Consider the following 27,626-nt stretch of genomic DNA (forward strand, 5'->3'; position numbering starts at 1 on the left):
CACCCAGGATAAACCCCGCAATACATACAAGGATTCATATTAATTGTACACTAAAAAAATTAAAATAAAAACAGCAATTAAAAACAAGAACGAAAAACACCTTATATATACATATATAAAAAGCCAGAAAGACATATTAACACTACAAAAAGGGGGCAAAGGATAATTTCTCATTGAGTCCATGAGGTGTCATGGACCCTAAAGTGACTATCCACCGACACTCCAGCTGGGCTAAGATCTTCTTATAATCTCCACCCCTAGTCCCAAGATGTACTTTGTCAATCCCTTTCACTTTAAATGTCCGTGGATCGCAATTATGGACTTGCTTAAAGTGCTGAGGGATAGTCTTCAATATTGCAATATCTGAGATCTCCTTTGCCACCCATATGTCCCTTACATGCTCCCTAACCCTCATGCGAAGCTCCCTAGAGGTGAGTCCCACATAGATCAAGTCACATGCACATGTGGCATAATATACCACATGTGTGGTACTGCAAGAGATATAATTTGTGATATGGTATTCCATACCACCATCGGCCGCCTTAAAGGTGGTTGCCCTAACAATATTTTGGCAGGCCAGACATGAGCCACATGGATAACATCCCCACCTCTGGGGCCTGGCACAAAAAGGGTTAGTGGATTTAGCCACATAGTGACTTCTCACGAGATGGTCTTTTAAATTTCTTCCCCTTCTAGAAGTCAAAAGGGGTCTATCAGGTAGGATTCCCTTTAGTGTAATGGATTTAATAGCATAAATTGATCCCATGGGATATTCTACCAAACGGGCAGGTGACAGGCATTCATAAGGATGGGTCTGTAGGTCTTATGGTAAGATTTTATCAATAGTATTTTTTCCATTTGAATAGTGACAGTATATCTAAAAAAAACTTTCTGATAACTATATGTTTATGTAAATTGTAGTTAAAATTAATTTGTATTAAAACTAATAATTTCTTAAATGAATCTTACAATCTCGACCATATAAAAAATATGTGTATAAAACGTTCCCAGAGGGGCAGATTTGCACCAAGTCAGCGACCCCAATACAGTAGTGTTCAAAATAATAGCAGTGTGTTCAAAAACATGAGTTATGCACAAAATCTTCATACTAGTTTTTATTTCCAGCATTGGGAATATTGCACACTGTTTTCGAATTTAAAACATGAAGAGAAATGTAGATAATTTTAACAACTTTACTGAAAATAGCAAACAAATGAACATTGTGCTGTTCTAAAAAATAGCAGCGTCTGCAATTGTCTTTACAAAGTCACAATATGTATTGTTTTTGTGGATTTAGCATTCCTGTGAATCAGTAACCTAATATTTAGTTGTATACTCACACTTTTATACACCTGCTTCACATCTATGTTGCATAGAGTCAACCAACTTCTGGCCCCTGACAGCTGTTATTCCAGCCCAGGATGCTTGGACTACGTCCCACAATTTTTTGGTATTTGTTGGCTTTGCCTCAGAAACGGCATTTTTGATGTCGCCCCACAAATGTTCTATCAGATTAAGGTCTGGGAATTGGGCTGGCCCAAGATTTTGCTTGTTTACTGGTGTGTTTACCGTCGTTGTCCTGGAAACATAATTGCCGGTAGGTCTAATACCTATTTTCCAGGACGTCCCTCCTGACAGCACCATGGAGAATACCAAAGTACCTCCTCAGGGTGGGATTACTGCCTGGAGAACTTTTCTCCCAAAAGCAGTCTGTTAGCTAGATAACATGTCTAATTTGTAATGACTGCAAAATGTATTAAGCCTAGCCCAGGTTGAAGCCTTAAAAATTTGGTCTACTGATGCCCCCAACCCTCTTGGCCCAGGAGGTTGATACCACTCTAGCCGAGTGGGCTCTTAAAGGGAACCTGTCACCCCCCCAGGCGTTTTTAAGTAAAAGAGCCACCTTGTGCAGCACTAATGCTGCATTATGTCAAGGTGGCTCTTTTATTTAGCGTCCCTTCCACCGCCAAAATAAGAGTTTTTAAAATTAGTCAGACATACCAGAATTTTGACCAGGGGGCAGGTCTTTCCCCCTCTGACACCGATGCCTCGCATCCATCATTCATTTCCTCCTTATGTCTTTGCTCCGCCTCCTCTGTGTTAAATTCAAATGCTGGCGCCTGCGCTGTAATATATTTTCTTGGCCATGCGCAGTTAGCGCTGCCTGTTCTCTCACATCACTTCATGGCCTGGCTATCGCACCTGAGGTGGACGTGCTGCCAGAGATCCCGCCCCACAGTCGCTTATGATTTATTCACACTGCGGGGCTGAGTATCTTGGGCATGGGAGCCGCAGAGAACTACTGCACATGCCCAGTTTTTCTTCTCTCTATTCTTTCCCCCAAACAAGAGGAACAAGTTATAGTCCTGCCTCCAACTACAAGTAGCTTCTATGTAATCCTTTCATTTAATGGTACAATCTCTGCTCCTGCTACATTCCCTGTTTGCTGTCATCTAGTGCAACCTTTCATTTAATGGTATCTAACAGTGCCTACTGAATGTTTGCTAAATTCATTTGTTGCATTGAACTCAATACTTACTGCTGTCCAGCCATGTTGGGGCCAGTAGAGATGTTATCAGGTGTAAGGTGTTACTAGCATATGGATGTAGCCAGGCCCTGTGCCTTTGATTCTCACTCTCCCACCTGATCCTCTACTCAGTCCTATATATTCAGATGCCGCCTAGGGGGGCATGTGTGCGGGTCAGGCATGTGTGTCTCCCTGGAGCATAAGTATCTGAACATGCAGTTATTACTACGGCAGCTATTCTCGGCAGGAGTCAGGACCCCACACTACCTGTCCCTTTTGGGTATGTCTGCTGAGTAAGCCCTTCTTATTACTTGGACTTAGCTTTTCTTAACCTATCTTATTTCATCACCATGTTTACATATGCCCTCACATTGTTTGCTCCTTTAATCCTCACTCTCCTTCACTATCCCCAAACCCCAGCACCCTCTAACCAAATAATCATCTCCCCTTCCCTCTTCCCTCCCCACCTGACCTCCTCTGCTGAACTGCTACTCAATCTCAAATCTGTCTGAATGAAACATAAAACAAGCTGCCCACTCTCCTTCTCCCATCTGCTCTCCCTTTCTCTGCCTCTCCTCACTGCTGGTGACATATCTCCCAATCCTGGACCCCCACAGCTCATACCCCCCCATTACTACCCCTTCCTATCACTCCCTATCTAATAAGAACTAACGCAATCTTTCCAACTTAAAACCTGTGCCATTGACACTCAACCCCCTGCTCCCTCTCTCGGGAGCACTTTGGAATGCCCGCTCCATCTGCAATAAGCTCCATGTGATTCATGACTTCTTTCTCTCTTGCAATCTTGCCTTCCTCGGCCTCACAGAAACATGGCTGACATCCTCTGACACCGCCTCCGCTGCTGCGCTGTGTTACGGCGGCCTCCACTTCACCCACACTCCTCGCCCTGCCAACAGACACGATGGAGGAGTGGGTCTTCTCCTTTCTTCCAACTGCACCTTCAACCCAATCCCACCTCTTCCCTCCCTAATCCTCCCCTCTTTTGAAGTCCACTCTGTCCGCATCTACTCTCCCTCCAACCTCCAAGTGACTGTCATATACCGACCTCCAGGCCCGACCACTGCCTTCATTGACCAATTCTCTACCTGGCTTCTTCATTTTCTTTCAACTGACACCCACACTATCATCATGGGTGACTTCAACATCCCCACTGATACCCTTCAGTCAGCAGCCTCCAAACTCCTGTCCCTTACTTCATCCTTTGGACTTACTAAGTGGTCCTTCTCAGCCACCCACACAGACGGACACACATTAGACCTGGTCTTCACCCATCTCTGCTCTCTTTCTAACTTCACCACCTCCCCTCTCCCTCTATCTGACCACCATCTACTCACTTTCTCATCCCTGTCCTCCTCACCAGGCACCTAGGTCCAGCAACATGCGCACCCCCGCTGAAACCTTGCGCACCTAGATACCCACGTGCTGACTCTATTCTACCACTGGCATCTATATCCTCACTCCATGACACACAGTGCCACTGCTTTCTACAATGCCACTCTCGCATCAGCTATTGACGCGGTTGCCCCTCTCGTTCATGGCAGAATGCGACGTATCAACAGACAACCATGGCATAACAACACCACTAAAAAGCTCCGGCAAGTGTCCAGGATTGCAGAGCGGCGCCGGAAGAAAACAAATTCGCAAGATGACTTCACCACATTCAAACAGGCAACACTCGATTTCAAATTTGCCCTCACCTCTGCTAAACAGGCCTACTTCACAACCCTCGTATCTTCCCTATCTTACAACTGCAAACAGCTATTCAAAACTTTTAACTCCCTCCTCCGCCCACCACTACCTCCTCCAACCTCCCTCATCTCTGCCGAGGACTTTGCCACACACTTCAAAAACAAGATTGACCAAACAAGGCAAGTCTTCATCACTCAACCACCACAACCCCTTTGTATACCAGACCAATGCCCAAACCCCATAACCTCACTCTCCAACATCACTGAACGGGAGCTTAGTCGTCTCTTCTCCAAATCGCACCTCACAACCTGTGCACTCGACCCCATCCCATCCCACCTCCTCTCCAACCTCACCACCACACTTATCCCATCCCTAACCCACCTCTTCAACCTATCACTAACGTCCGGTACCTTCCCTTCTGCTTTCAAACATGCCACAATCACGCATATCCTTAAAAAGCCAACCCTCGACCCAACCGCTATGTCCAGCTATCGCCCAATATCGTTGCTCCCATTCGCTTCCAAACTCCTGGAACAGCACGTCCATGCTGAACTTTCCTCCTACCTATCATCTAACTTGCTCTTTGACAATCTACAATCTGGTTTCCGCCCCCATCACTTCACTGAGACAGCCCTGACCAAAATTACTAACGAACTACTTACAGCCAAATCAAATGGACAATACTCTATACTCCTGCTTCTAGACCTGTCCTCTGCATTCGACACAGTTGACCACTGCCTCCTACTACAGATCCTCTCCTCCTTTGGCATCAAAGGCCTTTCCCTAAATCTGAACTCATCATCTTTCCTCCATCTCTCAGATCTTCCTTACCCGACCTAGCAATAAAAATTAATGACACCACACTTTCCCCAGTACCAGAAGTCCGCTGCCTCGGAGTAACCTTTGACTCTGCCCTGTCCTTCAAACCACACATCCAAGCTCTTTCTACCTCCTGTCGCCTCCAGCTCAAAAATATTTCCAGAATCTGTCCTTTCCTCAACCCTCAGTCTACTAAAATGCTTGTGCATGCCCTCATCATCTCCCTCCTCGACTACTGCAACATCCTTTTCTGTGGTCTCCCTGCTAACACCCTCGCACCTCTCCAGTCCATCCTTACCTCTGCCGCCCGACTAATTCATCTCTCTCCTCGCTACTCCTCCACTTCTCCCCTCTGCAAATCTCTTCACTGGCTCCCATTCCCTCAGCGTATCCAGTTCAAATTACGTATACTGACCTACAAGGCCATCTATAACCTGTCTCCCCCATATGTCTCTGAACTAATCTCCCAATACCTTCCCTCATGTAATCTCCGGTCCTCCAAAGACCTCCTTCTCTCCTCCACAGTTATTCGCTCCTCACCCAACTGCCTCCAAGACTTCTCCCGAATAGCCCCTATTTTCTGGAATTCTTTGCCCCAACAAATCCGACTATCAACCATATTTGGATCCTTCAGATGGAACCTGAAAACCCACCTTTTCAAGAAAGCCTACAGCCTGCATTGACCCCGCACCTCCTTCTCTCTCACCACTACCGGTGATCTCACCTCAACCAACACCGAAACTGCTGCAATCCACCAACCTACTGTCTCCTTCCCCACCATCCTGTAGCATGTAAGCCCGAAAAGGCAGGGTCCTCTGTATCATCTATGATTGTTAGTTTGTTTACTGTAAGTGATATCTGTAATTTGTATGTAACCCCTTCTCATGTACAGCACCATGGAATCAATGGTGCTAAATAAATAAATAATAATGAAAAAAAAAATAATAATCAATGACAACCTGTTTGACATATAACTTGTGAAGGGCCGCTCCTTCTCATTTGAGGGGTTTTCGCAGAACGAGGGTAGAACAATTTCTTGGTAAATACAAAAGGCGCTCTAATTTTAGGATTATACGGTCATCCCAAATCTGAAGATATGGGTCCCGATTGGACAAGGCCTGAATCTCCCCTACATGTTTTCCTGTAGTACCAGCTACCAAAAATGCTGTTTTTATGGTATGCTGTGAAATGGACATCTTTTCCCCAGGGACATAAGGATTCGAACATGGGGACATAAGGACCAAATTAAGATCCCAGGAGGGAACTGACCACCTGATTGTGGGGCACAGACGCTGGATTGCCCTGACAAACCTTATTACCCATGGGTGAGTGGCCAGAGAGTAGGCAAAGAAAGTGCTTAAGGTCGGGGTCAGACTTGCGAGAAACTTGCATGAGTCTGACATCTCAATATCCGGCACTGCCACCAGTACTCGGGACCGGAGCACTCAGCTGCATGTATTTCCATGTAGCTGAGCACTCTGGTCCCACGTGCCGGTAGCAGTGTCGGGTATTGAGATGCGAGACTCGTGCGAGTTTCTCGCAAGTCTGACCCCGGCCTAACATCGCTATCTGGACTTTTAAGGTACTGGGTCTAAGCCCCTTATTAAAACGAGCCTGAAGGAAGTCTAAAACGCTTGGGATATCGGGCTTCCCCGCAATAAAGTCAGAACTGGCACTCTAAAAACAGATCTTCCAGATCTTATAATATATTGCAGAAGTAACTGGCTTTCTACTGGCCTGGATTGTGGTTATAACCTGGTCTGACAGCCTCCAAGCTCTCAGGATGTCCTGCTCAGGGTCCAAGCTGAAAAATGAAGCCTTTCCGGATCCTCATGGAAGACTGGGCTCTGATAGATGAGGTCTTTACTCCATGGAAGCAGAACCAAGTCTTCTAATGCCATAGTTAGCAGCAGCAAAAACCAACTTCTTTTTGGCCAGTACGTGGTGATCAGAAGTACCTTCGCCTGATCCTCCTGTATCTTCCGGAGGATGGCAGGAATGAGTGCTATGGGGGGGGAAAGCGTAGGACAGGGACCGTCTCCATATCTGACTTAATGCGTCGACGGCTTCTGGATGGTATGATGAGTTCAGCGAGTATAATCCGTCTGTCTTTGCATTTTTCCTGGTCACGAACAGATCTATCTGAAGCCTTCCCCAGAGATGACAGAAGTACAGGAACACCTCGTTTAGCTCCCATTTCGTTGCCAGACCTTTCATCTGCTCAGGTAGTCCACCACAACATTTTGAGACCCCCTCGAGATGAACTGCTGTCGGACTGTCTTCTATGCCCATGAAAAAAATCTCTTTTGCCATATCCTGGAGCATTCAATGTCTGGGACCCCCTGGAGACACAGGAAGGACACCGCCGTCACATTGTCCGACAGAATCTTGACGTGCTGGCCCCTTAACAGTGCTCGATTAAATCTTAGGGATTCCGACACAGCGTAGAGTTCTCTGTAGTTGGAAGACCTGGAACGCATGTCCGATGGCCATTCTACCTGGAGAATACTTCCTACCAGGTGCTCTCCGCATCGCTACTTGCTGGAGTCCATGGTAATTACCACCCATGAAGAGGCAATCCAATGAATTCCCACTTTTACGTTTCCTGGCTGAATCCACCAAAGTAGTGACCTCCTTTCTGCCGGGGATAAGGATGTTTTTCTGTCAAGGGTAGACTGTCGTCGATCCCAGGCTGACAAGACCTCTCTCTGCAGGGCACGAGTGAAACTGTGCCCAATGAACACAGGGGATACAAGCCATCATGAGGCCCAAAACTCTCATTGTGGATATGATGGAAACGTGACCTTTCAGGAGCTCTCTCATTCTGCTCCTCACCGATTTCTGTTTCTCTACTGGCAAGAAAGATGTTCTGTGACTGGAGTCCAGCAACACCCCTTAGAAAATCTTCCTTCTCTCTGGTGCGAAATCTGATTTCTGTCTTTTTCTGCGCAAAAGAGGGAACCAGTCAGGGGCTGTGATCAGAGGCAGCGGATTGCGCACAGCGCCCTTACCCCTTCCTGCTCAGTCCTGCCCGGATTCTCCATTGCACTGCTGTTATTTTGTCCCCTGCGAGATTCAGGGAAGGCACCACCTGTCTTGCCGAATTCCGTGTTCCTTTTTGGAACGCACACCGACCTTTTGCCCCGACGTCTTGCTCTGACGTCACTGGAATTGCGACGGCCTTCTCCACCGCGCAACTTCCGGTAGTAGCGATGACTTGCCGACCGGTATCGGAGCCGAGAGCCTCCCTGTGGGAGGAAGCGGCTCTTCTGAGGAGCCTCGTCCGCTCACTGATCTCCGAGGCTGAGGGACTCCCACCCAGGGAAGTGTCAGTCCCGGATTCCTTGACAGGGGGAAGGATTGGACAAGCTGCATGATCCCCCTGGGCCCATCCGGTAAGCAAACTTCCCCTTGTGCATTCCTCCATGCAGAGACAGGAAAAACACTGAGGGAATTGGGGTGAAGAGGGGCCTTTTATCCTCTTGTGTGCTTTCCTGTCCCTGTCAGGAGGAGGAAAACCTCCATGGTGCTGTCAGGAGGAACGTCCTGGAAAAGAACAATTTTACTTTCATCAGTCCATAAAATGTTTCTCCATTTCTCTTTAGGCCAATTGATGTGTTCTTTGGCAAACTGTATCCGCTTCAGTACATGTCTTTTTTAACAGTGGGACTTTGCAGAAACTTCTTGCTAAGATATTAGCTTCACTCAGGCGTCTTCTGTCACAGTGCTCACAGGTAACATGAGACTGTCTGTGATCATCTGGGAGTTGATCATTGGCTGAGTCTTTGCCTCCTGGCTTTTCTTCCATTTCCTTTCACGTCTCTCTGGTTTGGCTTTCCATTTTAAAGCACTGGAGATCATTTTAGCTGAATGGCCTATTATTGCACTTTTTCATAAATTTAACCCTCTGCAATCAACTTTTTAATCAAAGTATGCTGTTCTTCTGAGCAGTCCCATATTTCTTTGGCTTTCAGACAGAAATACATGTACAGTGCTGTGCAAATTAATTGGGACAAAGCATTTTTTTAAAGTAAAATCGTAAGTTGGCTACCAGTCAGTGATTCAAACCAGTTTTAACTGCTTTGAACTGGCACTCACACCTGCTCAAAGCAGTTAAAACTGGTTTGAATCACTGACTGGTAACCAACTTACGATTTTACTTAAAAAAATGCTGTCCCAATTAATTTTCACAGCACTGTACAACATGTCCTGGCTTGACCCTTAAATAAGGAAGAAAAGGGGGAAATAGGGGAAGGGGAGTTTTTAATAAAATTGTCCTTTATTATAAATCATAAATTAAAATTAAATTTAAATGAAATTATCATACATCATAAGATGTACATTGGATCATAGTATTTATTTTATAAGCACCACTATGATCACTAGTTCCCAAGTGACTGTCTCAGAATTATGATATGATATCCCAGCCACTGATCCTATAATAATAGGCTGGGTTTCAATTTAATATGGGCATTAAGAAGATCCAATGGCTTGATGTTGGATTGCCATCATTGATGTCACACCCTAAACGTTCCCGTTATTGTATTAAATTCAGAGGCTTGTATTATGCAGCACTTGGATAATTATTATTATGTATTACCTGCAGATACATAATTGTGGCACTGTAAAGCTGTGGGCAGAGAAGTACATCGGTGTCGGCTGGGGGTATCATCGGCACTGCAACTCAAACCACTCTGCTAGTTGCACAACTGCAAACTAAAGAAGATAGGCAATTGTGCCGCCGTCTGGCAATAGTGTAGTAAGTATGAATGCCGGTGATCCCCGATCCACCTGTCGGTGTTAACTACGGGGATCGTCTGCGCTGCAATTAAGATCGCTCTTCTTCATGTCTCGTGTCAGGAGACCATGTGAGGATTGATATCAGCCCGCCAGTCCCTAAATCTCATTACCCGTGTCTCAATCAGAGATCTGACGGGGAGTAGCGTGGCGGTGGATATACGAATAGTGCCTTCATTAGTCTGAGATAATATTCTACTTGGGATGAAGTCACTGACGTGCATTTCGCCGGGGTGGCCAGCTTTCTCTAAGGGCGGCGCTCATAGCAATACGGCAGTGACAATCATAGATATCTACCGGAGACCTATGGTAGTTATGCCAACCCATCGGTGACCCGCAATCACGTGACGGGGGTCACCGATAGGCGGATTTCCGGCTCGCTTGCCGAAAGTGCGTGTTAAATGCCGCTGTCAAGAGTTTGACAGTGGCATTTAACGGGTTAATAGCCGAGGGTGGATCGCGATTCCAACCACGGCTGTTCTGGGCACATGTCAGCTGTTCAAAACAGCTGACGTGCTGGAAAAGAAGTGGGCTCACATCAAAAGGAGGTTGTCTGACATTGGCGTATTATTATGCCCAATGTCGGAAAGGGGTTAAGGACCAGGCAGATGTGCGGCAGCTTTGCACAACTCAAGAGCCTGTGAGCACAAGCCTGGATTCTAATGCAGAAATTGTGTTCTCTCATTTCCAGATGGACAATTATAAGGATCTGTTGCAACTAAGACCGTTCTTTCTATTTCAACGGTAGCACCCTCTGGTCTGGGTGTCAGCTAATTTGCCAACAGATCACAAGTTGGATTCATTTGATATATGTTCTATAGGAGCGTATAAAATCATGGGTATTCATCGTGTATATAGTCCAGCCTGATGAAGGGGCTAGACCGTCTCCGAAACACGAAGCAACGATGAAAGCTTTTATACAATGACCCCAGTGGTACATCACCTCATCATCCATGGCAGCACTGAACCAAACCCCGATTTTTCTCCCTTCCTTGGATTTCTGCCTGGATGTCAGAGTCCAGCAGGTGGAGCAACAGAAAATCAGAATCGCCTCATTATTCCTCAGCGCTGTGCCTGCTCTGACACAACAGGCTCAGGTAAAAAACAACCCAAACTCTGTTTTTTCTTACTACGATCTGCGCAAGGTACGCTTTCCTTTCTCTATCATGTACTCAGATGGACACTTCTATTATTTTTGCACCACCTCAGTTCTCTGCCCGTCATACATGTGACACTTACTGCGCAGGACAGAGTATTTTAGCTTTTTTGAATCTGACACTTGGAAACATTAAGAAACACTGAAATACACCAGTTTATAGAAGCATTTTTTAATTGACTCCCCTTTCCAAAATATAGTATAAAAAAAAACAAACAAAAATATTCTTTACAATTTGTCCTTCAGGTCACGTCTGCTTCATTGGCGCAGGGATATTGGCAGAGGCTTGCTCCAGGAATGCCAGAGGCCCTTGTGGCATTTCGCTTGGCTTCTTAGGCGGACCATTAATCTCCTCTAGGCCTTGCTGCCAGCTCCGTAGCTTAGCCAGGTGCTTCTGAATGAGCGCTTCCTTCCTCTGCAGCTCGCTCCTCAGTTCTGTCACATCCTATCAGGAGCAAATGTAGAAAAAAAAAAAGGCAATTTATATTGTAGCAAGGGTTTGATGATGGCAAACAGCAAACAATGCTTCCTGGCAGGAGGAGGTTTGCTGTTATGTCTACCAGGGCTGTGGAGTCGGAGTCGTGGTCGGTGCTCATTTTGTTGGAGTCGGTATAAAATGGACCGACTCCGACTCCTAAAATATATAATAAATTGGGTACAGTAGTTCAATGCAGAATATTTTTTCATAGGAATTTGGGAAAGTTATGAAATGTCCTATAAATGGCTGTTCTATTCCTGATCTAAGGCTACATTCACACACAGCGTTTTTCCAGCGTTTTTTGAGGATACGTTTTTCAGTTGCAAAAGCAGATCAGCTTTTTAAAAAAACCGCATCACGAGCTCATAGATAATGTTTTCAATAGCAAAAGTAGATTAGAAATCTGCTCTATATATCCATTTATCCATATCACATCTGTACCAAAAAGAATGAAAGCTGGATAGCACACAGACTAACACTCCTTTTTTTAGCACCAGTCAGGTACATCTCATAGCTGCCCAAAAGGACGCCCAGGACAGGCATTGCTCGTCTTCAGTAACATCAACTGATAGTTGGAATAAATAGACTGCATTCATCACCACATCTTCTTAAGATGCAGGCTTTATTTTCAAGTGTAGGGGTGTGAAGTATGAGGTTCTGCAGCAGCTGAGGTGTGCAGTATGAAATTCTGCGGAACAGTATGAGATTCTGCCTCCCCCCCTAGGTTTGATCCTGGCTACGCCCATAGTGTGAATGAAGCCTGAGGGTCTAGGGTTTCTCTTAGCCGAGATAAGTCATAGTGTGTGTGTTTATATTATATACACACACACAGTACAGGCCAAACGTTTGGACACACCTTCTCAATCAAAGCGTTTTCTTTATTTTCATGACTATGAAAATTGTAGATTCACTCTGAAGGCATCAAAACTATGAATTAACACATGTGGAATTATATAATTAACAAAAGAGTGTGAAACTACTGAAAATACTGTATGTCTTATTTTCTAGGTTCTTCAAAGTAGCCACCTTTTGCTTTGATTTCTGCTTTGCACACTCTTGGCATTCTCTTGATGAGCTACAAGAGGTAGTTACTGGAAAAGGTTTTCACTTCCCAGGTGTGCCCTGTCAGGTTTAATAAGTTGGATTTCTTGCCTTATAAATGAGGTTGGGACCATCAGTTGTGTTGTGCAGAAGTCTGGTGGATACACAGCTGATAGTCCTACTGAATAGACTGCTAGAATTTGTATTATGGCAAGAAAAAAGCAGCTAAGTAAAGAAAAAGGAGTGGCCATCATTACTTTAAGAAATGAAGGTTAGCCAGTCCGAAAAATTGGGAAAACTTTGAAAGTGTCCCCAAGTGCATTGGCAAAAACCATTAAGCGCTACAAAGAAATTGGCTCACATGAGGACCGCCCCAGGAAAGGAAGACCAAGAGTCACCCCTGCTGCGGAGGATAAGTTCATCCGAGTCACCAGCCTCAGAAATCGCAGGTTAACAGCAGCTCAGATTAGAGACCAGGTCAATGCCACACAGAGTTCTAGCAGCAGACACATCTCTACAACAATTGTTAAGAGGAGACTTTGTGCAGCAGGCCTTCATGGTAAAATAGCTGCTAGGAAACCACTGCTAAGGACAGGCAACAAGAAGAAGAGACTTGTTTGGGCTAGAGAACACAAGGAATGGACATTAGACCAGTGGAAATCTGTGCTTTGGTCTGATGAGTCCAAATTTGAGATCTTTGGTTCCAACCACCGTGTCTTTGTGCGACGCAGAAAAGGTGAACGGATGGACTCTACATGCCTGGTTCCCACCGTGAAGCATGGAGGAGGAGGTGTGATGGTGTGGGGGTGCTTTGCTGGTGACACTCTTGGGGATTTATTCAAAATTGAAGGCATACTGAACCAGCATGGCTACCACAGCATCTTGCAGCGGCATGCTATTCCATCCAGTTTGTGTTTAGTTGGACCATCATTTATTTTTCAACAGGACAACGGCCTCAAACACACCTCCAGGCTGTGTAAGGGCTATTTGACCAAGAAGGAGAGTGATGGGGTGCTACGCCAGATGACCTGGCCTCCACAGTCACCAGACCTGAACCCAATCGAGATGGTTTGGGGTGAGTGAAGGAAAACGGGCCTACAAGTGCTAAGCATCTCTGGGAACTCCTTCAAGACTGTTGGAAGACCATTTCTGGTGACTACCACTTGAAGCTCATCAAGAGAATGCCAAGAGTGTGCAAAGCAGTAATCAAAGCAAAAGGTGGCTACTTTGAAGAATCTAGAATATAAGACATATTTTCAGTTCTTTCACACTTTATATAATTCCACATGTGTTAATTCATTGTTTTGATGCCTTCAGAATGAATCTACAATTTTCATAGTCATGAAAAGAAAACTCTGAATGAGGTGGTGTGTCCAAACGTTGGTCTGTACCGTATACATGTACATGTATACAGTGTATTACATATTTACAATTTATTACAGTTTTTTGTGTTCTAAAGTTGTATTCCAATAAATATTATGTTCTAAATATCTTGATTATTGGATCATAGAAATGATTAAATGTCTGATGTTCACATTGTACTACAATAAATTTTTCACTTAAATATAAGCAATATATGTGGGAGTCGGAGTCGTGGAGTCGGTGTAAGGGAAATTGAGGAGTCGGAGTCGGTGTAAGGGAAATTGAGGAGTCAGAGTCGCAGGTTTGGCTTACCGACTCCATAGCCCTGATGTCTACTATGGTTATATTTAAAGGGGTTTTCTAGGATCTAAAATACATGACTACTTTCTTCTAGAAAGTGTCATATCTGTCAGCCAGGAATGTCTGGTACTGCAGCTCAGCTTCGTGGAAATTAACGTGGACAGCTGTTTCTGGAATAAAGCAGCCATGGTTTTCTAATCCTTCTGGACAATCCCTGTAGGATATCTCCATGAATAGCAGATTTGCATTTGATTCTTCTGCATCTTATCAGTATGTAACATGAGCTGTTTTGCTGAGAAATTGAAAAAGATTTCAGACTATGCGTTGCAGAAAGTGAAATCTACAATTCCACAACACGGATTAACGCGTCAATTTCTGCACAAAAATGATCAGCAACGTACAGTTTGGTCCATATATATTTGGACAGAGACAACATTTTTCCAATTTTGGTTCTAGACATTACCACAATGAATTTTAAACAAAACAATTCAGCTGCAGTTGAAGTTCAGACTTTCAGCTTTCATTTGAGGGTATCCACATTAAAATTGGATGAAGGGTTTAGGAGTTTCAGCTCCTTAACATGTGCCACCCTGTTTTTAAAGGGACCAAAAGTAATTGGACAATTGACTCCAAGGCTATTTCATGGACATTTGTGGGCAATCCCTTCATTATGTCATTCTCAATTAAGCAGATAAAAGGCCTGGAGTTGATTTGAGGTGTGGTGCTTGCATTTAGGATGTTTTGCTGTGAAGGAAACATGCGTCAAAGGAGCTCTCCATGCAGGTGAAACAAGCCATCCTTAAGCTGCAAAAACAGAAAAAACCCATCCGAGAAATTGCTATAACATTAGGAGTGGCAAAATTACAGTTTGGTACATCCTGAGAAAGAAAGAAAGCACTGGTGAACTCATCAAAGCAAAAAGACCTGGGTGCCCACGGAAGACAACAGTGGTGGATGATCGCAGAATAGTCTCTATAGTGAAGAGAAACCCCTTCACAACGGCCAACCAAGTGACCAACACTCTCCAGGAGGTAGGCGTATCAATATCCAAATCTACCATAAAGAGAAGACTGCATGAAAGTAAATACAGAGGGTTCACTGCACGGTGCAAGCCACTCATAAGCATCAAGGATAAAAAGGCTAGACTGGACTTTGCTAAAAAACATCTAAAAAAGCCAGCACAGTTCTGGAAGAACATTCTTTGGATAGATGAAACCAAGATCAACCTCTACCAGAATGATGGAAAGAGAAAAGTATGGCGAAGGCGTGGTACAGCTCATGATCCAAAGCATACCACATCATCTGTAAAACACGGCGGAGGCAGTGTGATGGCTTGGGCATGCATGGCTGCCAGTGGCACTGGGTCACTAGTGTTTATTGATGATGTGACACAGGACAGAAGCAGCCGAATGAATTCTGAGGTATTCAGAGCCATACTGTGTGCTCAGATCCAGCCAAATGCAGCCAAACTGATTGGTCGTCGTTTCATACTACAGATGGACAATGACCCAAAACATAAAGCCAAAGCAAACCAGGAGTTTATTAAAGCAAAGAAGTGGAATATTCTTGAATGTCCAAGTCAGTCACCTGATCTCAACCCAATTGAGCATGCATTTCACTTGTTAAAGACTAAACTTCAGACAGAAAGGCCCACAAACAAACAGCAACTGAAAACCACCGCAGTGAAGGCCTGGCAGAGCATCAAAGAGGAGGAAACACAGCGTCTGGTGATGTCCATGAGTTCAAGACTTCAGGCAGTCATTGCCAACAAAGCGTTTTCAACCAAGTACTAGAAATGAACATTTTATTTACAATTATTTAATCTGTCCAATTACTTTTGGTCCCTTTAAAAACAGGGTGGCACATGTTAAGGAGCTGAAACTCCTAAACCCTTCATCCAATTTTAATGTGGATACCCTCAAATGAAAGCTGAAAGTCTGAACTTCAACTGCATCTGAATTGTTTTGTTTAAAATTCATTGTGGTAATGTCTAGAACCAAAATTAGAAAAATGTTGTCTCTGTCCAAATATATATGGACCTAACTGTATAAATGAGATTTATCATGTCAGTTAGCTGGTACTGTATTACGTTCTGGATTTCCACATGCAAATCCACACGGGACATCAGCCACAAACATGCAAAGTGTGGACATAACCTTTAGTTCCCCCACAGCGCTCCATCAGCCTTACAATGGATACTATTGCCACCTGAGCGACCATGTTGTCTTACAGTAAGGTCTGTTAGGGTACACAGGTAGATAGATAACCCTCCAGGTAAAGTGATATACGGTTTTATTTCTTGGGCAGGGCTGGATGGGGCCGCACATGTCTTATATAGCGTGTTATGCCTGTAAGGCTAAGTGCACACGTACCGGAACTCTTGTGGAAATTACCGCGAGAATTCCGGAATTCCAGTCCACGGGAAAAATCGCATTTTAAATTCCCGCGATTTTCCCGCGGAAAAACTAGCATTTTGCAAGCGTAATTAGCTTGCAAAGTGCTAGCGTTCTCCAAGCGATCTGTAGCATCGCTTGGAGAACTGATTGACAGGTTGGGCACACTCATCAAACAGTGTTTGACAAGTGTGACCAACTTTTTACTACTGAGGCCGCCTATGCAGCATCAGTAGTAAAAGATAAAATGTAAAAAAAAAAATAAAAAATGGTGTTATTCTTACCCTCCGACGTCCCGCGCATCCGTTCCCAGTAATCCTTTGCGAAAATGCCCGCGATGACGTCAGTTCTCGCGGGATCGTGACGTCTCGCGGTAATTCGCGATGACGTCGCGCGAATGACCGCGAGACTTCGCGATCCCGCGAGAGCGGACGCCATCGTGGGCATTTTCGCAAAGGATTACTGGGAACGAGAGCGTGAAGAGAAGCGGGAAGACTGCGCGGGACGCCGGAAGGTAAGAATAACAATATTTTTTATTTTTAAATTCTATTTTTTACAGGACAGTCTCCTCTCCTCTGGACCGTGGGTACCATCCGCAAATGCTCTGCTTACTTTCCGCATGGTGTGCACAGCCACATGCGGAAAGTAAACGGAACAATGCATTCCTATGGGTGCGGGATCGCCGCGATTCCGCAAATTAATGAGCATGCTGCGGTTTTTACCACGAAGCGATTCCGCCGCGGTAAAAACCGCAGCATTAGTACAGCATTGCGGAATCCCATAGGAATGCATGGGATGCTTATTTTTCGCGTTTTCGCGGCAAAATCGAGCGGTTAAAACCGCCGCGGAAACGCGAAAAAAACGCCACGTGTGAACTCAGACTTAGTGGCACAACTGCCTTATTGCAGCCCTGTACATACAAGTGTGGCGGTGAATGGGGCTGCAGCTTTGGCCCTTTCATAGCACTAATCAGTACGGGCCCTAAGGACAGGTCATGAATGTTTAAAGGGAATCTGTCAGCAGAGAATGACTATTCTGATGTGGCAAACAGTCCCGTGCAGTTTCCCACCTGCTTGTTTTCCCCCATCTTCACCCCCTCTATTTTGATTGACAGCTCTGGCTTTATAAAGTCAGTAAAAGGGCGCTGATAAAAGTGAAAACAAGTATGTGAAAAGGTGCACTGAACTGTTTGGCCACACCAATGGTGCACCAAGCGCCTGTTCATGGTTGGAACAGTCTTCAGCGCCAACAGTCTCTTTTTGAGCAATCATTCAGATGGCAGACATTCCAGCCGCCTCTCTCATACACAAGAGGCGCGCGTCCCGCGTTTTCTATGAGGGAGCCATCGCCTGGCACGTCTGGCTGCAGATTATCTCAGGGAGACAATGCGATCGGCAGGCCAAAAATCAGACCTTCCATTTCATTATGCCCCCCCAACAAACTGTCAGAGGAATTCCAGACACAGACTGTGGGACAATCCTGGAGATATCAGTGGGCTCAGCTGACATTAATCAAATGTGTATGGGGTTTAAGTCCTGGAGACCTCTTTGAGATAAGCCAGTTTGCTATGGAGACATCATCCTTAGGAGTAGTGAGGAGATGACATGGTCCTCACAGTAGGATATTCACCTCCTTAATAACCTGCTCCGGCTTCTGGACAGACAGCTGCAATCTCTTCTGTAGGAAGAAACATTCTGTTTGTCTGGCCACATCCAGGAACTTCTGAATACACTGTTCAACACCTGAGGAGGAGAGAAGAAGACCGGGAACGTTTCAGACTGGTGCTACCACATAACAGACACAGCATGGACCCCTGGGCTGGGGCTGTAGACAGACATTTGCAGTAAAGCGCTTTCAAAACATTTCAGCAGTAAGGGGACCGTCTGCTACGTCTCTGTGCCTATCTGGAATAACGGACACTTTCAGAAAAAAAAAAAAAAGTATAAATGGAGCTCACATGAGTTTATGGTGATTTATCTAAATTCTCTCACAAATGCAGTCACATTTCCACGCTCCTGGCATTTATTCCCTCCTTGTATTACGTCCAGTACGCTGTAATCTCCCCACCATCGAGTACAGGCCGTCACACATCATAAACCTCTCATTTCCACTGATCCCACATCTCTCCTCAGCCTCCATGTCTCTTAATGGATTGTGTTTCTCAAGCTGGGCAGCAGACTGAACAGTTTCAGTACCGGAGCTGTGTTATGTGAGTAATTACTTTTTAACTATAAGAAATGTCTGTGTGGTGGAAGAGGAATCATTGGATCTGTAGTTCTTCACATACAGTGAGGGAAAAAAAGTATTTAGTCAGCCACCAATTGTGCAAGTTCTCCCACTTAAAAAGATGAGAGAGGCCTGTAATTGACATCATAGGTAGACCACAACTATGAGAGTCAAAATGAGAAAACAAATCCAATTACGATTTCAGTAAGTCTTCACAAGGTTGGCGACACTGTTGGTGGTATGTTGGCCCATTCCTCCATGCAGATCTCCTCTAGAGCAGTGATGTTTTGGGCCTGTTGCTTGGCAACACAGACTTTCAAATCCCTCCAAAAGTTTTCTATGAGGTTGAGACCTGGATACTGACTAGGTCACTCCAGGACCTTCATGTGCTTCTTACGAAGCCACACCTTCGTTGCCCTGGTGGTGTGTGTTGGGATCATTATGCTGAAAGACCCATCCACGTTTCATCTGCAATGCCCTTGCTGATGGTAGGAGATTTGCACTCAAAGTCTCACGATACATGGGCCCCATTCATTCTTTCGTGTACACGGATCAGTCGTCCTGGTCCCTTGGCAGAGAAACAGCCCCAAAGCATGATGTTGCCATCCCCATGCTTCACAGTAGGTATGGTGTTCTTTGTATGCAACTCCGCATTCTGTCTCCTCCAAACACGACGAGTTTTGTTTCTACCAAACAGTTCTACTTTGGTTTCATCAGACCATATGACATTCTCCCAATACTCTTCTGGATAAACCAAATGCTCTTTAACAAACTTCAGACGGCCCCGGACATGTACTGGCTTAAGCAGGGGGACACGTCTGGCACTGGAGGATCTCAGTCCCTGGCGGTATAGTGCGTTACTGAAAGTAGCCTTTGTTACGGCAGTCCCATTTCTATGCAGGTCATTCACTAGGTCCCCCCTTGTGGTTCTGGGTTTTTGCTCACCGTTCTTGTGATCATTTTGACCCCATGGTGTGACATCTTGCGTGGAGCCCCAGATCGAGGGAGATCATCAGTGGTCTTTTATGACTTCCATTTTCTTATTATTGCTCCCACAGTTAATTTCATCACACCAAGCTGCTTGCCTATTGCAGATTCAGTCTTCCCAGCCTGGTGCAGGGCTACAATTGTGTTTCTGGTGTCCTTCGACAGCTCTTTGGTCTTCACCATAGTGGAGTTTGGAGTGTGACTGTTTGAGGTTGTGGACAGGTGACTTTTATACTGATAAGTTCAAACAGGTGCCATTACTACAGGTAATGAGTTGAGGACTGAGGAGCCTCTTAAAGAAGAAGTTACAGGTCTATGAGAGCCAGAAATCTTGCATGTTTTTAGATGACCAAATACTTATTTTCCTCCTTAATTTGAAAAATAATTCTTGCCAAATCAGACAAAGTGATTTTCTGGATTTGTTTTCTCATTTTGACTCTCATAGTTGTGGTCTACCTATTATGTCAATTACAGGCCTCTCATCATTTTAAGTGGGAGAACTTGAACAATTGGTGGCTGACTAAATACTTTTTTCCCCACTATGTAATTTAGACAACAAAAGCCAAAGCAGCATCAAAAAAGGTAATAATGAGTAATAACGACCTCTGAGCCATGGTGCCATCACCTGGTTTGTATGGAGAGCTATTTGGATAAATTTGGTAAAAGAAGTAAAATCCCTATAAACGACAGAGACTCAGCATCTCGGCGTATGTTACCTGTGCGGATCTCCTCCTGGTCTGTGCCGTTCACATAGTCCTGGCTCACGAGAGAAGCAAAGCAAGCCTGTAATAGAGAGGAAAACGAATTACATCTACAATGGATTATACCATTTCTGAGGCGGCCATGTTACAGCGTTGCCCCGACTAGAAGTCCTTCTCTGTGGAGCAAGTTTGAGTGACAGCTGCCATCTCCAACAAGCTGCGGAAAACCATGAAACTGACAGTGGGCAGGAACATGGCTGCCCTGCAAGCACCCAGAAGAGGACGGGACATGTCTGATCTCCATGCACGGCCGGGCAGTCAGGGAAGGATTGGGGTGAAACACCCCTAAAGTAGAAACATTGTAGTAAGGGATGCTGTGTATAGCTCAGGGCGCACAGACCAGACGTTGTCCCAATGCGCCGGGTACTGGAAACACTAACAATTTCTTCCGTATTTCAGTGATTTCCAGCTGTTACAAAACTACAACTCCCAGCACGCCCTAACACATTATTAATATACATTTATATAGCACCATTTATTCCAAGGCACTTTACATGTGAAATGAGAAATATAGACAAGTATAATAAACATTTGTAAGACAAGGGACACACAAGTACATAAGGAGAGGGGACCCTGCCCGCGATGGCTCACAGTCTACAGGGATGGGTGAGGATACAGTAGGAGAGGGTAGAGCAGGTCGTGCTGGTTGTGTGTCGGAACAGGTGGATCTTCAGTTTCTTCTTGAAGGTTTCCGTTGTTGGTGAGAGTCTGATGTGTTGCGGCAGAGCGTTACAGAGTATGGGGGAAGCACAGGAGAAGTCTTGTATGTGGTTGTGGTGGGAAAAAGATACCGGGGGAGTAGAGGAGGAGATCTTGAGATGATCGAAGGTTGCGTGCGATTAGGTACCGGGAGACCATGTGACAGATGTATGGGGGAGACAGGTTGTGGGTGGCTTTGTATGTTATGGTTAGGGTTTTGAACTGGAGCCTCTGGGCAATAGGAAGCTATTGAAGGGCCTGGGGAATAACGGGGAGACAGGTGGATTAGTCGGGCAGCAGAGTGCAGGATGGATTGGAGTGGTGCCAGAGTGCTGGAGGGGAGGCCAGAGAGTAGGGGGTTGCAGTAGTCGAGGCAGGAGATAAGGGCATGCACTAGTGTTTTTGTGGTTTCATGGTTGAGGAATGCGCGGATCCGGGAAATAATTGAGTTTGAGGCGGCATGAGGAGGTAAGGGCTTAGATATGTGGTTTGAAAGAGAGGGCAGAGTTGAGGAAGACCCCAAGGCACAGAGCATGCGGGACTGGGGAAAGCGAGCAGCCATTGACAATGATGGATAGGTCTGGTGTAGGAGTAGAGTTTGATGGGGGAAAGATGATGAATTCTGTTTTGTCCATGTTCACTTTGAGAAAGCGAGCAGAAAAGAAGGCTGAAACAGCAGACAGACATTGTGGGATTTTGGTCAGTAAGGAGGTGAGGTCAGGTCAGGTCCAGATAGGTAGATCTGCGTGTCATTGGCGTACAGGTGATACTGCAAACCGTGGGATTCTATGAGCTGTCCCAGGCTGAAGGTGTAGATGGAGAAGAGTAGGGGTCCTAGAACTGAGCCTTGAACACCAACAGACAGGAGGCGCGGTGAGGAGGTGGTGTGTGAGAGGGAGACACTAAATGTTCGGTCTGTTAGGTATGATGAGATCGAGGATAGGGCCAAGCCTGTGATGCCAAGAGATGAGAGAATTTGTAGCAGGAGAGAGTGGTCCACGGTGTCAAAGGAGAAAGACAGGTCCGGGAGAAGGAGGACAGAGTAGTGTCGCTTGCTCTTGGCGGTTAGTAGGTCCTTGGTGACTTTAGTTAGGGCAGTTTCAGTTGAGTGATGTGGTCGGAAGCCAGATTGTAACCGATCACATAGGGAACAGGAGGAGAGGTGGGAGGACAGTTCAAGATATACATGCTGTTCCAGTAGTTTTGAGGCATAAGGGAGAAGAGATATCGGGCGATAGTTAGACACAGAGGATGGGTCGAGGGAGGGCTTTTTGAGGATGGGTGTGATTGAGGCATGTTTAAAGGATAATAATCTTTATTTTTATATAGCGCTAACATATTACGCAGCGCTTTACAGTTTGTACACATTAAGAGGGAAAGACACCATTTGTAAGTGAAAGGTTGAAGAGGTGTGTTAGAGTTGGGATGAAGACTGTGGCAAGGTTAGGGATGAGGTGGGACGGGAGTGGGTCAAGCGTACAAGTGGTGAGGTGTGATCTTGACCAGGGGCGGACACTGACAGCTTGGGGCCCCTGTGCAAGAAATGTGTCTGGGCCCCCCTCCTTTTATGGCGTCAAAGCTACGTGTGTATATAGCCACACACACATACATGTATATATATTACATAATCTCCTTTATTATGTATATTGCTGTCCCTTACAGTGTGCCCTCTCGTTTATGTACAGTACGGTCCCTTGCATTTTGAATTATATAGAGCCCTGTTTTTTATTACTTACCGTCCTGTCTTGTTAGCTGTATAATGCAATGATGGCTGATGGAGCATGGGAAAGCTTCTTTTCTAATGGATTTGCTGATGGACTGGTAGCCTGGTCACCGGCTCCTCGATCAGCAGTCATTTTATATCTAAAAAGAGAGGGGACTATGTAATAAAAGAAGGCAAGAATACACTATGTAAGAGACAGCACTGTACATAACAGCAGAGGAAGGTATATAATAAGGGACGGCACCATATATAACTAGAGAGGATGGTACGTAATAAGGGACGGTGTTATACATAATAAAAGAGGAAACTATGTAACTAAGGATGATGTTATACAGAATTAGTGAGTACACTATATAATTAGGGACTGTGTTAGACATAGTAAGTAATAATAATGTCTTCCTCCACCTCCCCCTGTTCCTAAGGCAATTATAAGTCCCCCTTCCTCCCATCCCAATCCCCCACACGCCTCATTGTTCTCCTCCCCTCACATCTCATTATTGTCCTCTCCCCCAAGCCATCATTGCCCTCTTCACCACCTCCATCATTTTCTTCTCCCCCACCACTATTTTGGCTTTCTCCCCCACCACTCCCATCATTGCCCATTCCACCACCTCCACCTCCCCCATTCATTGCCCTTTCCACCACCATCATTGCATTCTCCCCCACCACCCCATCATCATTTCATTTTTCCCCACCATCCCATAATTGCCCTCTCCCCATCACGGCCTTCTCCCCATCACCCCATCATATCATTGCCCCTCGGGCCCGGAGAAACCGGCCAAATTGCCCTCCTCATTAGCTGCCTGGCAGGGCCCCCTGGAGGCTCTGGGCCCCTGTGCAGTTGCACAGGTTGAACCGGCGGTATGTCCGCCCATGATTTTGACAGGAGGGTGGAGAGCTGATCTTCACATGCAGAGAGTTGTGATTTCCTAACAGGTTAGACACCATAGATGTAAATTGGCTGCACTTACATGTAAGTGCCCTGTTTCTCCTCCTGGAGAGCGACATGCCAGGGTAAGGAGGCTTATAGGCCATACAATGCTCCTCTGGGAAATTAAATATGCAAATTGTCTCTTCAGAGAGTAAGAGGACTTGAACTCTAGCGCCATCTACTGGAAGTAGCGATCCTAAAATTAAGTATCGACCCTTTAACGAGCCTTGCCATATGACTTTGGATAAAAGTCAAACCAAAATCTCAACTTGCAGACGTGTTTTGAGATATTACCCCTCCTCAGTGCAAAGCATGAGATCTAATTTTGCTGTATGGAGAGGCCTCTGACTGAGGTCTAAAGGGTGGCATCTCTCTTTGTGGAGAGTGACATACCTCCCAGGAGCATTGTATGGCCTTTAAGTCTCCTTACACTGGCATTCTAGACATGTCACTCTAAACATGGAGATTGTTACCCCGTAGATCCAAGTCAGATGCCTCTCATACACCAAATCAGATCTCATGCTTTGCACTGAGGAGGAGTTACACCTTCCAAACATGTGTCAGCAAACAGATTCTGGTTTGGCTTTTATCCTAAGTCAGTAACCGATCTCAGACTGCGCCAACTTGTGTGATGGAAAAAGTCTCTGTGTGGCCGCACCCAGCATCACCCTAACAAACCACTGGAAACCATTAGGACACGTTCACACAATACTTTCTTGAGTGGAAACAAGTCCAACAACTATGTTTTCAGAGAAATCTGATTTCTTCTCCTCCTGGACTGATCACTTTAAAAATAATCAATTCTTGGTTAAAATCGGAATTCATTGTTACATTAATGAGACGGAAGACAGTTGGTGCCTTTAAGATTCTATGTAGATGATGGAGGAGGAGCTAAAGGCAGAGCTCCTCCCCCCTCCTCTCTACAGTGAACTGTCTTCTCCTGTCTCAGTAATGGGATTTTGAGAATAAGAAAGAAGCAGATTTCTCTGATGTATTACAACGTGTCTAATCTTCATGTGTCCTATCAATTCATGACATAGAAATGAAAACAGCAGCTACTCAAAGGAAAACCCTCATCATATGAACAGCACAGAGGATTTCCCATAGAAATGAATAGGAAGTTTTCCAATTGTTTTTCACTCAGTGTGAACATACCTTAGGGTGCCTTCACATTGCGTCTATCCCCCCGGTCAGCGGCGCTGTCGATGGTTACTTCACCGTCCCCCACAAAACAGGATTCGGACATATTCGCCAACAGGGCCATAGACTACAATGGTGATGACAGAGCGAGCATGGGCTCGAACGTCCATCATTTTCGGGCGTGTACACCTACTAGACACAGTCTCCTCTGTCCGAGCGTCCGCCTCCAGTAGTCACATACACCTGAAAATGACGCACGTCAGAGCCCACGCTCGCCCTGTCACCACCATTATAGTCTATGGCCCCGTCAGCTCATGCGTCCGAAACCCGTTTTTCGGGGAGGTTCGGACATAAGCCCCAACAGGGACAAGGAACGGTGACAGAGCGAAATGTGAGCACACCCTTAGAACAGAGGGAATGCTGGTTATTGTGGTGCATAGACCCCAGTGTTCCCGACATGGCGGCATGCAGACCCCTCCATCTAACTCCCCGGTAATACACCGGAGCCGCCGTTACAGAAGTCAGCGGGGTCTGCCATAGAGGAGGCAAAATACAAATCATCTCTTCCCTCAGACCAAGATGTTAGGTATACAGCTCCAGAGCCAGGGGGGGCTGCAGTGCTCCAGAGCTGGGGGGGGGGGGGGGGGGGGCTGCAGTGCTCCAGAGCTGCTGGGGGGGGGGGGGGGCTGCAGTGCTCCAGAGCTGGGGGGGGGGGCTGCAGTGCTCCAGAGCTGCTGGGGGGGGGGGGGGCGCTGCAGTGCTCCAGAGCTGCTGGGGGGGGGGGGGGCTGCAGTGCTCCAGAGCTGCTGGGGGCTGCAGTGCTCCAGAGCTGCTGGGGGGGGGGGGCTGCAGTGCTCCAGAGCTGCTGGGGGGGGGGGGGCTGCAGTGCTCCAGAGCTTGGGGGGGGGGGGGGTGCTGCAGTGCTCCAGAGCTTGGGGGGGGGGGTGCTGCAGTGCTCCAGAGCTCGGGGGGGGGGGGGGACTGCAGTGCTCCAGAGCTGCTGGGGGGGGGGGGACTGCAGTGCTCCAGAGCTGCTGGGGGGGGGGGGGGGCTGTAGTGCTCCAGAGCTGCTGGGGGGGGGCTGCAGTGCTCCAGAGCTGTTGGGGGGGGGGGGGGGGGGGCTGCAGTGCTCCAGAGCTGGGGGAGAGAAGAACCAGTGTCCTGTGTGCATGCTGGGACTTGTAGTGAGGCTGCAGACTACTAATATACACCTGTCCCTCCTCCATCATCTGCAGTGCAGACTGTGCAGCTGCTGTGGAACTACAACTCCCAGCATGTTGACGTCATCAGGGAATGCTGGGAGTTGTAGTCGGACGGCCCCAGTTTCCAGTCTGCACGTTCCTACCTCGAACGAGGACTCCAGCTCGTCCACCAGGGTGCTGTTGGTGTTCTTCGCCCCGGGAGGAGTGGACATCAGGCCAGGCCCTGCTCCAGGCTGCATGGGCGGCGGAGGCCCGGGAGGCTGCCCGGAGAACATCCCGCTGAGAGAAGACGCCATGAGACAGAAGAACAGAACAGGGCTACTGACGTCACCGGACGTCTTCCTGCACAACCACTACTGGCATGCGCCCTACGCCGCCATCATTGATTTGGTAACTGATTTTTTTTAATGCTTTATTTTCGGAAGAGAATGTGCTTCCCAACAACAAAGTATGTCCGGAGCTGGGAATCGCCACACAGCGGCAAAGCGTGGAATAACAGCTACAGCCGTGTTTTTTTTTTAGCCACCAGATGGCGCCATAGCACAGGGAAACGAGAGCAGGGCCCGAGCGGCTCAGACTGGTGGGGAGTCATGGATACAGGGCTGGACCGTCCCGGCCTGCACTTGTGCGCATGAGCAGAAGATGACAGTCACTGCTCTACAGTCATAGATGTAACAGCCAGAACTTTTTTCCTTTCCTTTTTTTAGGGGTCAAAGAACCAGACTGGAGTCTATATTCTACAGTTGTGATAAGATACATATCACGTCGCCATTTTCCTGTAGAGTTCTCATTTTTCGGGGGCTGAGGGTTATTCTTTGCCCCCAGGGGTTTTTATTGATGCCACTTTCCGATGTTGCAGCGACCAAAAAACCCCATAATCCTGGCGGTTTGGTTCTTATCTCGTTCCGCTGCTTTCTGAGCGGATTAGTTTCTATTTTCATACATCGTATTTTTACGAATTATTATTATTTATATAGCACCATTGGTTCCATGGTGCTGTGCATGAGAAGGGCTGACATACAGATCACAGATGTCACTGACAGTAACAATGACGGACTGATCCAGAGGGAATGCAGCAATAGGGAGAAGTGGGGAGATCCGAACTTCTGTGGTTCCCCCATATTTTTACCCCCAAGGGTGGTTTGCTCGTTCATGACCGGCCAATATTTACAATTCTGACCACTGTCCCTTTATGAGGCCATAACTCTGGAACGCTTCCATGGATCCCGGTGATTCTGACATTGTTTTCTCGTGACATATTGTACTTCATGTCAGTGGTAAAATTTCAACGGAAATTTGGCAAAAATTTTGAAAATTTCACAATTTTCCAACTTTGAATTTTTATGCCCTTAAATCACAGAGACACAGCACACA

At 46.3% G+C, this 27,626-nt stretch overlaps 1 protein-coding gene across 2 annotated transcripts; it reads right to left on the reverse strand.

The window, feature by feature from the left end:
• Nucleotides 1–11,165: 11,165 nt before the first annotated feature.
• Nucleotides 11,166–26,846, reverse strand: LOC141074998 (mediator of RNA polymerase II transcription subunit 28-like). Of its 2 annotated transcripts, none has more exons than XM_073562320.1 (4): nt 26,396–26,846; nt 20,513–20,579; nt 18,213–18,325; nt 11,166–11,454 (listed from the first exon to the last, which is right to left on the reverse strand). In XM_073562320.1, exons 1-4 carry the CDS (start codon nt 26,546–26,548, stop codon nt 11,257–11,259), a joined length of 531 nt encoding a protein of 176 aa, XP_073418421.1. In that variant the 5' UTR covers nt 26,549–26,846; the 3' UTR covers nt 11,166–11,256. The 2 variants fall into 2 exon arrangements, 1 of the variants encoding a protein (XP_073418421.1); XR_012227254.1 differs by lacking the exon at nt 11,166–11,454 and adding an exon at nt 22,993–23,119 and having other exon boundaries at nt 18,305–18,325; nt 26,396–26,533.
• Nucleotides 26,847–27,626: the final 780 nt, after the last annotated feature.

The sequence above is a fragment of the Dendrobates tinctorius genome, unplaced genomic scaffold, assembly GCF_039654945.1.
Source record: "Dendrobates tinctorius isolate UK_male_01 unplaced genomic scaffold, ASM3965494v1 ptg000347l, whole genome shotgun sequence".
In the NCBI taxonomy this organism is placed as follows: Eukaryota; Metazoa; Chordata; class Amphibia; order Anura; family Dendrobatidae; genus Dendrobates; species Dendrobates tinctorius.

Excerpts from the sequence above, each read along its gene's own strand:
- LOC141074998 (XM_073562320.1), bottom strand. The coding sequence starts at position 26,548 with ATGGCGTCTTCTCTCAGCGGGATGTTCTCCGGGCAGCCTCCCGGGCCT. Across the intron at positions 20,580-26,395 it reads AGCTGGAGTCCTCGTTCGAG|GCTTGCTTTGCTTCTCTCGT; the intron begins GTAGGAACGTGC and ends TCTCTATTACAG. Across the intron at positions 11,455-18,212 it reads CGGAGCAGGTTATTAAGGAG|GATGTGACAGAACTGAGGAG; the intron begins GTGAATATCCTA and ends TGCTCCTGATAG.